The sequence below is a fragment of the Macrobrachium nipponense genome, chromosome 4, assembly GCF_015104395.2.
Source record: "Macrobrachium nipponense isolate FS-2020 chromosome 4, ASM1510439v2, whole genome shotgun sequence".
In the NCBI taxonomy this organism is placed as follows: domain Eukaryota; kingdom Metazoa; phylum Arthropoda; class Malacostraca; order Decapoda; family Palaemonidae; genus Macrobrachium; species Macrobrachium nipponense.
The window spans coordinates 128,082,897-128,095,566 of NC_061100.1; the positions used below are offsets into that span (position 1 = coordinate 128,082,897).

The 12,670-nt window shown below is 32.5% G+C and overlaps 1 protein-coding gene across 10 annotated transcripts in view; it reads right to left on the bottom strand.

Annotated features, from left to right (window-relative positions):
- LOC135211169 (chitin synthase chs-2-like) overlaps positions 1–12,670 on the bottom strand; it is a 115,248-nt gene that overhangs the window by 13,812 nt on the left and 88,766 nt on the right. For 8 of the 10 annotated variants that reach the window (XM_064244364.1, XM_064244360.1, XM_064244357.1 and 5 more), the window contains exons 10-21: positions 11,747–11,946; positions 10,415–10,639; positions 9,355–9,595; positions 8,511–8,773; positions 8,004–8,214; positions 7,439–7,639; positions 6,984–7,210; positions 6,682–6,849; positions 4,480–4,794; positions 3,676–3,920; positions 3,213–3,346; positions 2,800–2,960 (exon numbers count right to left, since the gene is read on the bottom strand). In XM_064244364.1, the coding sequence (XP_064100434.1) occupies positions 2,800–2,960; positions 3,213–3,346; positions 3,676–3,920; positions 4,480–4,794; positions 6,682–6,849; positions 6,984–7,210; positions 7,439–7,639; positions 8,004–8,214; positions 8,511–8,773; positions 9,355–9,595; positions 10,415–10,639; positions 11,747–11,946 (2,591 nt within the window). Of the gene's footprint in view, positions 1–2,799; positions 2,961–3,212; positions 3,347–3,675; positions 3,921–4,479; positions 4,795–6,037; positions 6,344–6,681; positions 6,850–6,983; positions 7,211–7,438; positions 7,640–8,003; positions 8,215–8,510; positions 8,774–9,354; positions 9,596–10,414; positions 10,640–11,746; positions 11,947–12,670 lie in introns of all 10 variants that reach the window. The other 2 variants (XM_064244366.1, XM_064244365.1) reach the window with 1 other exon arrangement.

Consider the following 12,670-nt stretch of genomic DNA (forward strand, 5'->3'; position numbering starts at 1 on the left):
ATTATTGACTGTTCTATTGTATACGTTGAGAATTCTCAACATCAGCTGTATGCAAATGTTCACTATTATCCTACTGATATATTTAATTATTTTTCCAGTAAATCTTGGTGTAGTTATCCTGATGAAGAAAAACCAAATTACCAAGAAAATTCAATCTAAAATTAACTTAGATTTATCTTATATTTCATATTAATCTGGACTTAGATTTTTCCCTCTATTTCACTTTAATATGGACTTCCATGCTAAATCGTTGTTGTAATTAAGAACCCTTGGTAGTAGTTTCTCTGTCATGCATCTTTGGCTACATGCAAGTATTAGCGAGAAATCTTCATTGGGAATATTTTTTGTCAAAATTGGGAATAAAATTTCTGAACTTTACTGGGAGTGTGTCATTGTGAGAAAATGGAAAACCCATTCTAAAACTATACCTTTAAGCTGATTTTTCTACCATATTCATGAATGCATGAAAAAAATTGCTCCAGTTGACAATGACAATGGAAATAATATTTACATAAAATAGGAAAGATCAATTGTAACTTCTGATTAGTTAAAAGCAACAGATTGAATATCATCCCTTACATAGAATGGAAGAAATTATTATCTTGAAGTGAAGGTTCAAGTGAATTTGCAGATGAGTTGTTAAGGCTCATAAACCCTTCCATATGCTCGCTAAGGAAAGTGGTCTTATTTACGTAATGAAGTAATTCCCATTACCAATGACTGCATTTATAGATGAGCATGCAGTGACACATATAATACATGCATTGTAACCAGACGTTTAATTGAAGTTAGCTCTAAGGTGATCGGCACCATTCCTGGAAATTCAAGCCTTTCTTGTCACTATTTGGCACTTGGAGGTGTTGACGCATCATATGAATTTTAAGTGAAAGATGTCTTAAATTCCGAAGCTAAAATCACTGAAGGAAAAAATGTGGATAATAATGAATCTACATTAGATTAAAAAAAAATCCTCCCTCACATCAGTTCTAGTTCTTATAATACATAAATGCATAAATATATGCACATTTTAATTTAGGAGATGAATGTTCTGATACAACAATTAATAACTATGTAGATGGGTAAATGTTGAAGTATACTATGTATGGAACAGAATACTTATCAAAAGTGGTGCAATATTACTTTTTTAATGGCCAGATTCCCCCTTTCACCATTCCTGAGTTTTACACAACTTCTTACTACTTAACAATTATTTAGAGCTTGAATGCAAGCAAATATAGACAGGGGAAAACTCATTTACTATCAAGACTTTGATTTACATAATACTTTGCAAGTAAAATTCTTCATGCTTGAAAACTTCCACTGGCTTCAAAATTTAAAGTTGCTAAATACTTTACTCAAATGCCATACATTACTTAAAGATTAAACTTTATTATCTGGAACTATTCTGAAATCAAGTAAGAGAATGATTATATTCTAGGCTAATTTGGTTTGTGAAACAAATGCTTGTCATATAATATAATAAATAGAAATATTACTAAATACATGTGCACCTGACCATGTATACATAGGAGAATACATTTCTATTACCCTTTTCCCCGTTATTAAAATCAATAAATAACTTTGGCCAATTTTATAGTCTTTTGTCAGATTGCCATTCCATCAAAGTACAATACATTGTATACAATATTTTTTTGATCTTGGAGATGTTTTTCAAAGATCAAATCCAATTAAGGACTCAAACTTTTGGCTCCATGTACTGGTTGTATCACTGTAATTCAACCAGTTAATGGAGCCAAAAGTTTAAGTCCTTAATTGAATTTGATCTTTGTCAAAAATCTAAGAGTGAAAAAATATATTTACTATCTCCATACAAGAGCCAGCAAATTCATGGGATTCTAATGTAAGTGTCAGTAAGGCAAGTTATAAAGTACAATGTTATCTAATTCTGTACTACACTCGGTTTCATGAAAGTGTGGGAGATTAGTTTTTTAAATACACCAATTTCTTTGCACCTGCAGTTCTAATTCTGTTACATTGTCTTTATCAATATCTATTATACTTCTTTAAATTTTTTTCTCTACGTACATACTGATTTACCCCGAGACCATTTATTTGTAAAATACTTCTAGTATATATCAATAACTTCATCAATATAATCAATTTTTTATTACTGTATGATCTGGAAAACCTTCAAAAGACTGAATAGTAGTATGTAATTATGTATACAATTATGTATGAATTACAAGATTTTGTGCATACTGAGAACAATTTACATGTTAAAACAGAAATTTCTGTACAATCTCTAAAAGAGCATAAAAAGAAATACTGTATACTGCTGTACAAATACTTCATACTAAGCTTATGTTAAAAGGAGCCACAGTATGTACTATGTATTGCCCACATACGTAGAATTGCTGAAAAGTCTAAGCCTCTTTGTGAAGAACACTTTTAGTACTATTTTACTTAATGAAGATAAGCTATTAATGCTCATCAATGTAACCATAATGACTGTGTAGCTAAGCCAAGGGCATACAATGTCAACTCTGGCATGGATGTATGTCGTATCATGTAAAATCTAAAGCATAAAAAACCTATAATAATGCATCTAAATATCTACATGAGTTTGTAAAAAAATTATTTATTAAAATACTGCCACTAATACTTAATATGTACTATTCTAGACAATACTTTAAACATTATGAAATAGAAATTGTGTAATAAATTAATGTTTGACGTATGCTGCTGATGACGTACTACTGTACATATATGTATATTGTACAACAAAGCTATATCGTTTCATTAGAGTTGAAACTCTGTAAAAACACTGTGAAAACATACCTGTTCATTCGCATTTTTGTCCAAGGGATACAAATATTTTTCAATAAGGTCCTTGAAGAACTGTACCTCAACACCTGGCATATAATCTACTTCTCCTCTTTTCAGAGCTTTGTCTTCCATCCAGTATGGATTCACAAGATCATCTCTCTCCTCTTTTGGCCCTATGTGTATAAATAAACAGAAATGTTTTAGTCATGAAAAATTACCTGAAGAATCACAAGCACATAAAAAGTCATGCCTTTTATACAATATGGATTCTTAATGTCATCTCTTCCAATGAACATACATAAGTATGGACAAAAATTTATAATTAAACAGCATTTTTATTATAAAATCTGAACAATTAGAAATATATTTCATAAATTACAATAATGTCTAACACAGACACAGCCACTGATAAACTGTTAACTTACCTGACCGTTCACTTTCACTATCGCTAAATTCATCATCTAGATTTTCATTGACTGAGTTATTACCATCTGGACGCATGGAATTACGTGGCTGAATTGTAGAGCGCCTTCGAGAACTTGGTTGTATACCCATATGTCTGTAAGAATACTATTTGTAAATACATACACTGTAATTATAGTAAATAAATGCCAATTTAGGTGTATTTTAGGAGACAGAGTTATAGAGAAATAATGTTTCATCTTGGCTACATGAAGCATGCATTGTTTTGTCACAAAAACTGTATGGCTATATTGAAAGTACTTCAGGGCAGCAAAAGGCTACATACTTGGATGGCACTAATTCTTAAAAAAAAAAAAAAGTACAAGTACATATGAAAGAATTTCTAGACTACAAATACTGTACGGAATTTCTGGGGCCAGTGGGGGTGACTTTAATATTATTGGTAAGTTGTTAATCCCTACTTACGATTCAATATTTTCAAAACGTTTCTTGAGGATTTCCAAAGAGTTGGCAATACTGGCCAATTGCTGTTGCTCATTGCTAGGCTTTGGATGTACACAGCACATAAGCTTGAAAAGCCCAGCAAAAGAAAATTCAAGAGAACCCTCATCTTCATCAGCAGAATTATCTCTGTGAAGGAAGCCAAGAAATCCTTCTTTCTTCTTCATTTTCTTAGCTTCCTCTGCTGCTTTGCGTTCTGCTTCAAGTTCCTATGTTTAGTTATAAAGAATATTATAAAGGGTATAGAATGTTGAAGTTCTCTGTATATTTATCAATACGTATTATATTGATTAATTATAACTTCATGTCAGAATGGAATAAAACTGAAAAATAAGTAAATTGACAGAATACATATCTACAGATTTTCCAATATCAAATCATAATTCTACCATGTATTGACTTATTGATGCAAATTAGTAAGCAAGACAAATTTGAATGTCAGATGATAAGGATACAAATTGTTGCATCACAAAGGTAGAAAATTTACTGTAAAATAGTATTACCATAACATGTTTCAAATTTATAAAGAATTTAAACCAAAATTTTAATTGGTAGAGTTTAAATCAATATGATCCAACAGAAAATATGAAATTTATATTCTTTGTTGTTTCAATCTTTATACTAATTTTTACTGAAATATCCAGGTTATTGCTGACTTTCCTATACTAGTGCAAAATTGAATTACAGGAGTGACTGAGTAAGTACATACTGTATTTACTAAATATTTTTACCCTAATCAGTAAAAGCAGTATTAATAGAATTTTATACCTCTCTGGTCTTTTTCCTCATTTTAACTGCAACTTCTCGTGTTCCCCATGAGACATTATTGAGATTGAAACAGGAATATAAAACAAGTAGGAGATACATAGATGGCACGAGTAAGTAATATACTAATCCACATGGGAGGCAAAAGAGTTCCTTTGGATGTAGTATTCCTGTTACTATAAAGGATCCAGCTGTTGCCATAAAGAATATAGCTGTTGGTGTATTCCATCCCTCTTCTGCAAACTGAAGCATCATGCCCACTAGAACAACAATCATTACCAGTGCATATACAGCCGAAAGGACATACGCGATGGAAATCTGCATGCAATCGGAATTACACCAAAGATTAGTATGTGGCATAAAATTATTATCATATAGCTACTACTCTAAAGTATTAAAATATAAAAAATTAGTTTTAAGAACAGAAATGTAATGGGTTATTAAGCATCAGAGAAGCACATACTTTATTTAACTGTTCTCCCTGAAAAGACTTGAACACTGTAGTATCATGCATTGTAGTACAATGTTTAATTTCAGTGCAGTGTAGTGTACATAGTTTAAAGAGATGACTGAGGCAAATGTGGGAAGACCATAATATAATAGTTTTAAAACCAAAAAAAAAATAATAGCAAGAAAAAATGTACAAACTCCTACACAGAGTAGGGAAGAAAGTTAAGAGGAAGAATGAAAAGTACAGAGAAAAATGGAAAGCAAAGCAACTTAGGGCTACAAGATAATTATTCATTTATTTATTATAAAGTACCTTTACTAAACCCTCAAACAGCTAATCTTGATATTTTTCCTTAAATAAAATAACTGAAAATTAACAGTGATAGAAAGAGTTGTACAACTGGGAAGATAACCAAAAAAAGAATAAAATAAAATAAAAGCAATGTAGCTGGAACCCAAAGGGATGCTATGCTATAAAAGAAAAAGAACTTTCATGCAGCTTATAATGTACCAGGAAATATACACTGCCGACTATAAACACCATGCTAGAACCACGTCCTTACTTGGTTTGATGACTAGAAACAAAATTTTGTCTAACATTTTTCAAAACTTGACCTATAAATTGGGTCTCAATTTCCAAATGTGTAAGGTAGTGCAAGTATAGTATTTTATATTGTGAGAAGTAATATGTTATGTAGTTAAAATAAATTGTAATTATAAAGAGTTGATTGCTGATACTGTATTTAATGAATTCAGCACAATAATTTTAAATACTGAATCTTATAAAATGTTAGTCATGCAAATTCAAAATAATATATGAATAATACAGAATCAAATGCTTATTGAAAAGACCAAGCAAATACGTAAAGTATTTCACATACACTATCTACTGTAAAATACTCAGTTGCAGTGTTACAAATCTACAACATGCTGATTAATTTTTATCAAAAGAACAGCCATTAAGATATTCAAAGTTCTACATGCTATTAAATAAAATTAAACTAACCGCTCGCTGCTGTTACGTATGTCTTGCACCTGTTCCCTCCACCAATACCTTCTAAACAGTTAACCTCATGCCCAGGTTTATGTACAAATTAACATCTGTACAAACCTTTTTGGTCTTCTTTGTGGCTATCTCTCGTGTACCCCAAGAGACATTGTTGAGATTGATAAGGGAATAGATGATCAAAAGAAGGTACATGGACGGAATGGACAAAAGATACAAAAGACCAGGTATAATACATTTAAACTCCTGGGGATGCATACAAGCAGCTATGAAGAAGCTGCCACTCAATGCTATCAAGAAAATGGCTGATGGTGAGCCAATGCCGTCCTCGCCTAACTGGAGAGTTGTACCAACAATGACAGCCATCATTATGAGAGCATAAGAAGCAGACAATATCTGGGCTACCACCAACTGTTTCCATTTGAACAATGATGAAACGTGTCACAGGTTTCCACACACAACATACCATGGAAAAGACATGAAAACATTCCATACATTACTAAACAAGAGTGCCAAGACAAAACAAAACAAAATTAAGGACCTTAAAATTCATTGCATGATCAAGTTAGCAATGATAGAGCAAAAATATAATATATTATAGCCAAATATGGTGTCTGTCTACCCTATTGTAATACAGTTATCTGAAGCTTGTACAGTTAAAAACAAAGATTCATTTAAAAAACATTCAAGGAATAACAAATACAATATATAAAATTATACTAACTGCTGAATAATCTTGAATACATTACCTGGATATTAGAATTCAGTGTGAAACAAACAATCATGAAGAGGAAAATAGGAATAATGTTGTACTGGAATGAAAGCCAGTTACCAATACGGAAAGCAGCCACAAACGCACCAACCAACATAAGGAAGATTGTACCGGGGCCAAGAATTGTACCAGCCATCAACATAGTCTGAAAAAATATAAATTTTAGGAAAGATAACATATGTAATAAGATCTGTATTATCCCAATCTTCACTTGAGAGTAATAGTATATGTAAATTTACCACACTCCTCAATATCTAAAGTTCTGACGCTATGACATACCTGATAGAAAATATATGGAAGGGAAATATTATCATTAACTTGAACAGTTCTCTTATAATCTTGCAAAAGATCCATGATATTAGCCATAGTTGAGGGGACCCATCGTCGACGTTGGTTGTAGAATTCTGAAAAACCTTCAGGAGCATGAGTGTAGGCATCTGAAGCAGCACTGTACTCTACTCGATATCCTCTCTGAAGCAATAGTGTACAAAGCCATCGATCCTCTCCTGCAATGTAAAAAGTTCAGTAGTACCGTAGTATTACCTATCTCGCATTCAACCATTTTTTTTATTATTTATACTGTACTCTAAAAATTCAACTTGACTGAGTAAACTGATTATTGTACTGTAATTAAATCCAAAGTTAAAAATGTATGACAATATGTACTGGGTCTTGTCATTGCAAACTTAAAGTATAATGATCAAAGTTAAACCAACAAGACGCAAGGCACATACCCTGATCATACTGTACATAATGGCGAGCCTGGCTGGACTTTGTTGTGTATTTGGCCATGACATTATCATCCATAAGGGCTTTTCCACGGAAAAGTGAGAAACATCCAGGACTACAGAGTACACACCCAATCATATGTTCAGTTGCCTTTTGCAGCCAATGACCAATAGCATACTCAAACATCTGATACCACACCATGAGTCCTGTATATGAAGAGTAAAGTATTAGAAATCTTAGTTGTGTAGCTCTCCTCTTGCTTATGAATGTATGCACACTAAATGATGAACAAGAACACTTTAGAAACAAATATTTTCTAATTAAAGTGAAGTTTACTGTAAAATTTGAAGAGTTGTATTCAGAATTCTCATTTATATTTATGGGGAAATGGGAATATTTAGCTACCTCAGTGTCAGACTTCTTATCGCATTAATGTTTCTTAGAGGTAAATCTAATTATATGACAAGAAAATTGGTAATGCAAAAAGAAAGGTTACGGTAAGCCATGGCTTGAAATCCAAACTGAAATTAGTCAATAAATAAATTTTAAAAAAGTCACTTCTTGTCTCACCAGAACCCACAGGATGAATACGTCCACAAGCAGCACCTAGGTTAGTGTTCTTTTTCATAAGATCCACCAAAAGGGCAACAGCATTAGGAGTAAAATCAATATCTCCATCTAAAGTTAAAAGGAAGGTATTCTCAGCAATCACTTCTTTTCTGTCCACTGATATGGGTTGGTCCATAAGTTTGAACCCAAGTAGGTAGTACATGTACATCACCTGTAATCATTTTTGAAGTAAATTAGACATTTGGAGATACGGGAGAAATTTATTCATAAGCAGTTTTACAATTAAAATCGGTGTGATTAGTTACATAAAAATTCTCTGGGATAATGTATAAAAAAATTAATGTTAGATTAATGAACATCATAACCATATTTGAATTAAAGTACACTATGTACTAGGAAGGCATGGACAATGTAATGTCGCAAAAGTAAATACACCACAATAAAGCAAAGGTGTTATTATATTTTGGTATTCATATTCTTTCTTCCTTTAATCATTTGGTACATTACCTGGCTCCACCTCTTCTTGTGCCTGATTTTGGATTTGTCTTTCAAATGAGCAACAATCTTTGTTTTTCCAGGGAGTGTCCAAACAAGACGGCCTCCATAGGGTGTGGGGAATTTCTTAGGTGGCCTAATACGAATGTTTGTCTGATGTACATGGGTTGCAGCATCATCCATTAAAGTCACTAGTAGCTTCACAAACTGGTTTACTACATTCTCATCCTCATTTTCGTCAGATATTTCAAAGGCATCATCAAAGAAAATGTGAGCTGAAAGAGAAGGACTTTAATAATAAGCTGCTTGCAGTATTTCTGACTTGTATGGTGACTAACAAAACAAATATAGTACAGCAGCAAGGTAGAAAGTCTTTCTGTTTTGTGTTCTCCAATCTGTTACTCATTCAATGAAGAAATAAATTGATCTGACAAAGAAAACCTATTACGTACTATACAGTGTACTACTATATGGTATTGAATACTAAACTGTTTATTTTGTTTTGTGTTCTCCAATCTGTTACTCATTTAATGAAGAAATAAATTGATCTGACAAAGAAAACCTATTACGTACTATACAGTGTACTACTGTATGGTATTGAACACTAAACTGTTTATTTTTGTCTTTGATTGGCACAAGGAATCTTCACTGAGTGAACTCATTAAATTTGTCACAAATTTAATGAGTTCAAGTCTGTTGTGAATGAAAAATGTCCAACACTTTTAAGGTCTATCACCATAAAAAAGGTTAATCCAACTGTTTCCCTGATTACTATGAGGATGACTAAGTTAGAAATTAAGCTCTCAGATCTGTTGGTGATAAAAAAAAAAAATTAAAATACATATATAGCACCTACTTTCAAATTCATAGTAATCAAGATCAACAATTTTCAGGTACTTCTGAGCCACGCGGCGGGCAGACTGATCCTCATCCATCCTAAGAATACTCTTCAACATCTCCATCATCTCCTCTTCATTTTCATGCCACATAGTTGCTGTAGCATAGATGCGAACAATATGATCCGACGACTTGGTTTTTGATGCATTTGTGTTGGATGAATCCGTGTGGATGGAGATTGTCTCATAGTACTGTGACACCTGGTACCAGAGAAAAGTCATGTTAAAAAGAAATATCCTTTCTCATGAAAATGAGCTTAGTAGTAAAGGACGTTATAATCTGGAACCTGAATGTTACTCATCATGAATGTTGTCACAGTTCGAGTGTAAACATCTGTCTATAAATTCAATTAATATGGGATAAGATATAAAATATCTTATTTCATTTTCAGTACAATCTGTCTTTCCCCTGTATTTTGGGTATTTAGTTAAAAAAAGTAATCAACCCAGGCCACCAAGTTGTACATGTGGACCTTCTTAAGACTGACTTGGAAGATGAGATGTGAAAAGTTGAACAAGGTACATATAGTGAAGATAGACAGGGAGGTGGGAAGAGAGCCAAGGGAATGGATGAAAATTTTAGGAAGGAAGCAATTCAAAGGGCTTGCAGGGTTAACTATATTTTCAATACAGTACATATAGTAATCTGTAGGGTCATAATTAAGACTCTAAAAGAAATGTTTAAAAATGTATTATCAAACCACAGGGGTTTTCTAAATTCTCAAATTTCATGCATGATGAATGTGTGCAACTTTAGTTAAGACTATTACATAAGGGTATGGTATCAATAAAAGCAATTTTTCTATACATATACAAATTTCATTGTACTGTACTACTGAAAGAAACTACAGTCGAACCACCTCCCGCCCCCATTATTAAAACCTCTCACTTTTTATTTTTAATAATCATATGCTATCAATGCACAATATTCTATATGGATACAACAATTATAACCAATATGAAGCATATACTGTATATCCAGGTAGAAAATTGTCCTTTCTTTGTGTACAAGTTACTTACCTCATTTTCGTGTTCATCTGGGTTAAGATTCAATTCCTCTGTCTTAACATCTCCTTCATCATCTCTGCGGCGGTTCAGGGCAAGCGACTGGTCAATTAACAAGGAGTTGTACATTGGAGAGACAAACAATTTCTCAGTCGATGCTAGACGTTCACATTTTGGAGTCCAGATATGCAGTGTGATCCATGTTTGTGACAACAACCAAAATAGCCATATCCAAGCATACTGTAAATAAGAATTGAATTTTAAAATATTTTTTGATTAAAAACATGCCGTACATGACCAGAAAATAAATATAGTAACTTACTTAAAGCATTATTGTAATACCTGTACAGTATACCTTTATTCTTAAGCTTGAAAAACGTTGAGAGACATTGTAAATTAATCAATTTTTTATTCAAGAAATATATTTGATTTTGTCGAAGTAATGTAAAGAAATTATTTTGGCCACAACAAGATTTTCATGAATGTTTAAATTTTTTTTTTTTTTTTTTTTTTTAACTTTAGTTTAACCATACCACTGAGTTAATATTAACTCTCCTAGGGCTGGCCCGAAGGATTAGACATGCTATTTAAAATCTAATCTATACTAATTATTATCTAAAAAATAAATATTTGCTATCTGAATATAAATTATCTAAAAAATAAATATTTAATATCTGGAGTATATTATAAATTACTATATATTATATTTTATCGTATAAATGATTAAATTTAAGGAATTTTAAAATATTAAAAAGCGAAAATTTGTCACTTTCAGATAATATTTCTTTAAAAGAATACCTTCTAAGTAATATGTCTCTTTGGATTCTATACTTTGGACAGATTTTAAAAATATGTTTTACTGTTATTTGTACATTACATATTTTGCACATAGGTATAGGGGCATGGGGGTTACTCATTAGGTAACCATGTGTCAGTTTAGTGTGACCAATTCTTAGCCGTGTCAATATTACTGAATTCTTGCGGTATTTCTGATAGGATGATGGCCACGGGTCTACAGTTTCTTTTATTTCTCTTAATTTATTGTTAGGATGGTTTTCCCTCCAGTTATTTTGCCATTTTTTCTTAATCACCGATTTACTGTGTCTAATATAATCTTCTAGTGCCAATAATTCTGCTGATATTGGAAGTGTTCTAGCCTCTTTTGCATAGATGTCTGCTTTTTCATTGCCTTCTAATCCTATGTGAGATGGTATCCAACATAGAGTAACAGATATCTTTTGCCTTTCCATTTCATGAATGTTTAAAATACATTTATAATATGCAGGACATTTTCTTCATTTATCAGCTTAATACTATTGTATACAACTTACTGCATAATATACTCACATCATTATTTAGGAAATCAATAAGGATATCTCCATCTTTGCACTCCCAGAAAAGATAGGCTGGCATATATGCAAAAGTGCAGACATTCTCATATCTCAATCCGCAAGCAGTGATGAGCAGAGAAATGGAAACAGGGATTGTCAGGTTCACAGGGAATGCAAAGCTGAAGCCCTGAATGCAGATTTTGCAGGCGAATTTACCTGGAAAAGAAATAACATAAAATTGTTAATTTCTAAATGACAGAATTTGTTAGCTTCTACTTGTATAAAAATTTCATATAAATGGAATTAATAATAAAATCATAAAAAGGCATAACAGGCAGTCCCCACTTTACAACGGAGGTTCCCTTCTTGAGCGAATATTGAGCCAGAACATCATCGAAAATCGTCAAAAATCCTATGAAACCTTACTTTTAACGCTTTGGTAGCATTGAAAACTTTGTAAACTGCAATTTTATTGTGTTTTTCAGTTTTTCATATAAAAAACCTTCAAATATGGATTTTGTCTTTTTGGAGTCACATTTCTTCCATCGGATCGGCGTCGTAACCCTGGAACATGCATTGTAAACCTGAAAATAATTTCTGATGAATATAATTGAAAACTGTCATAACCATGGAACATCGTTTGCCGAAACCGTCGTAAACCGGGGATCACCTACTTGTAATTAAACCTCTTGTGCCCTATGAAATAATTTCAGATGCTTCAAAAACAGCCATCAGCCAGTAGCACAGCTCATATGTGCACAGATCCTATGTCTCAAAATGGAATACGTACCTACTTTATGTGTTCCACTTTATCTGGTAGAGGGTAGATCTCCATTGCTTGGAGTTACCTTTGCAATGTAAAATTATGGCAGGTCTGCTCTTGGTCTACTTTACCAATACACAACAGGTGCTGGTGTCTACAACAAATTTTCATGTCCTT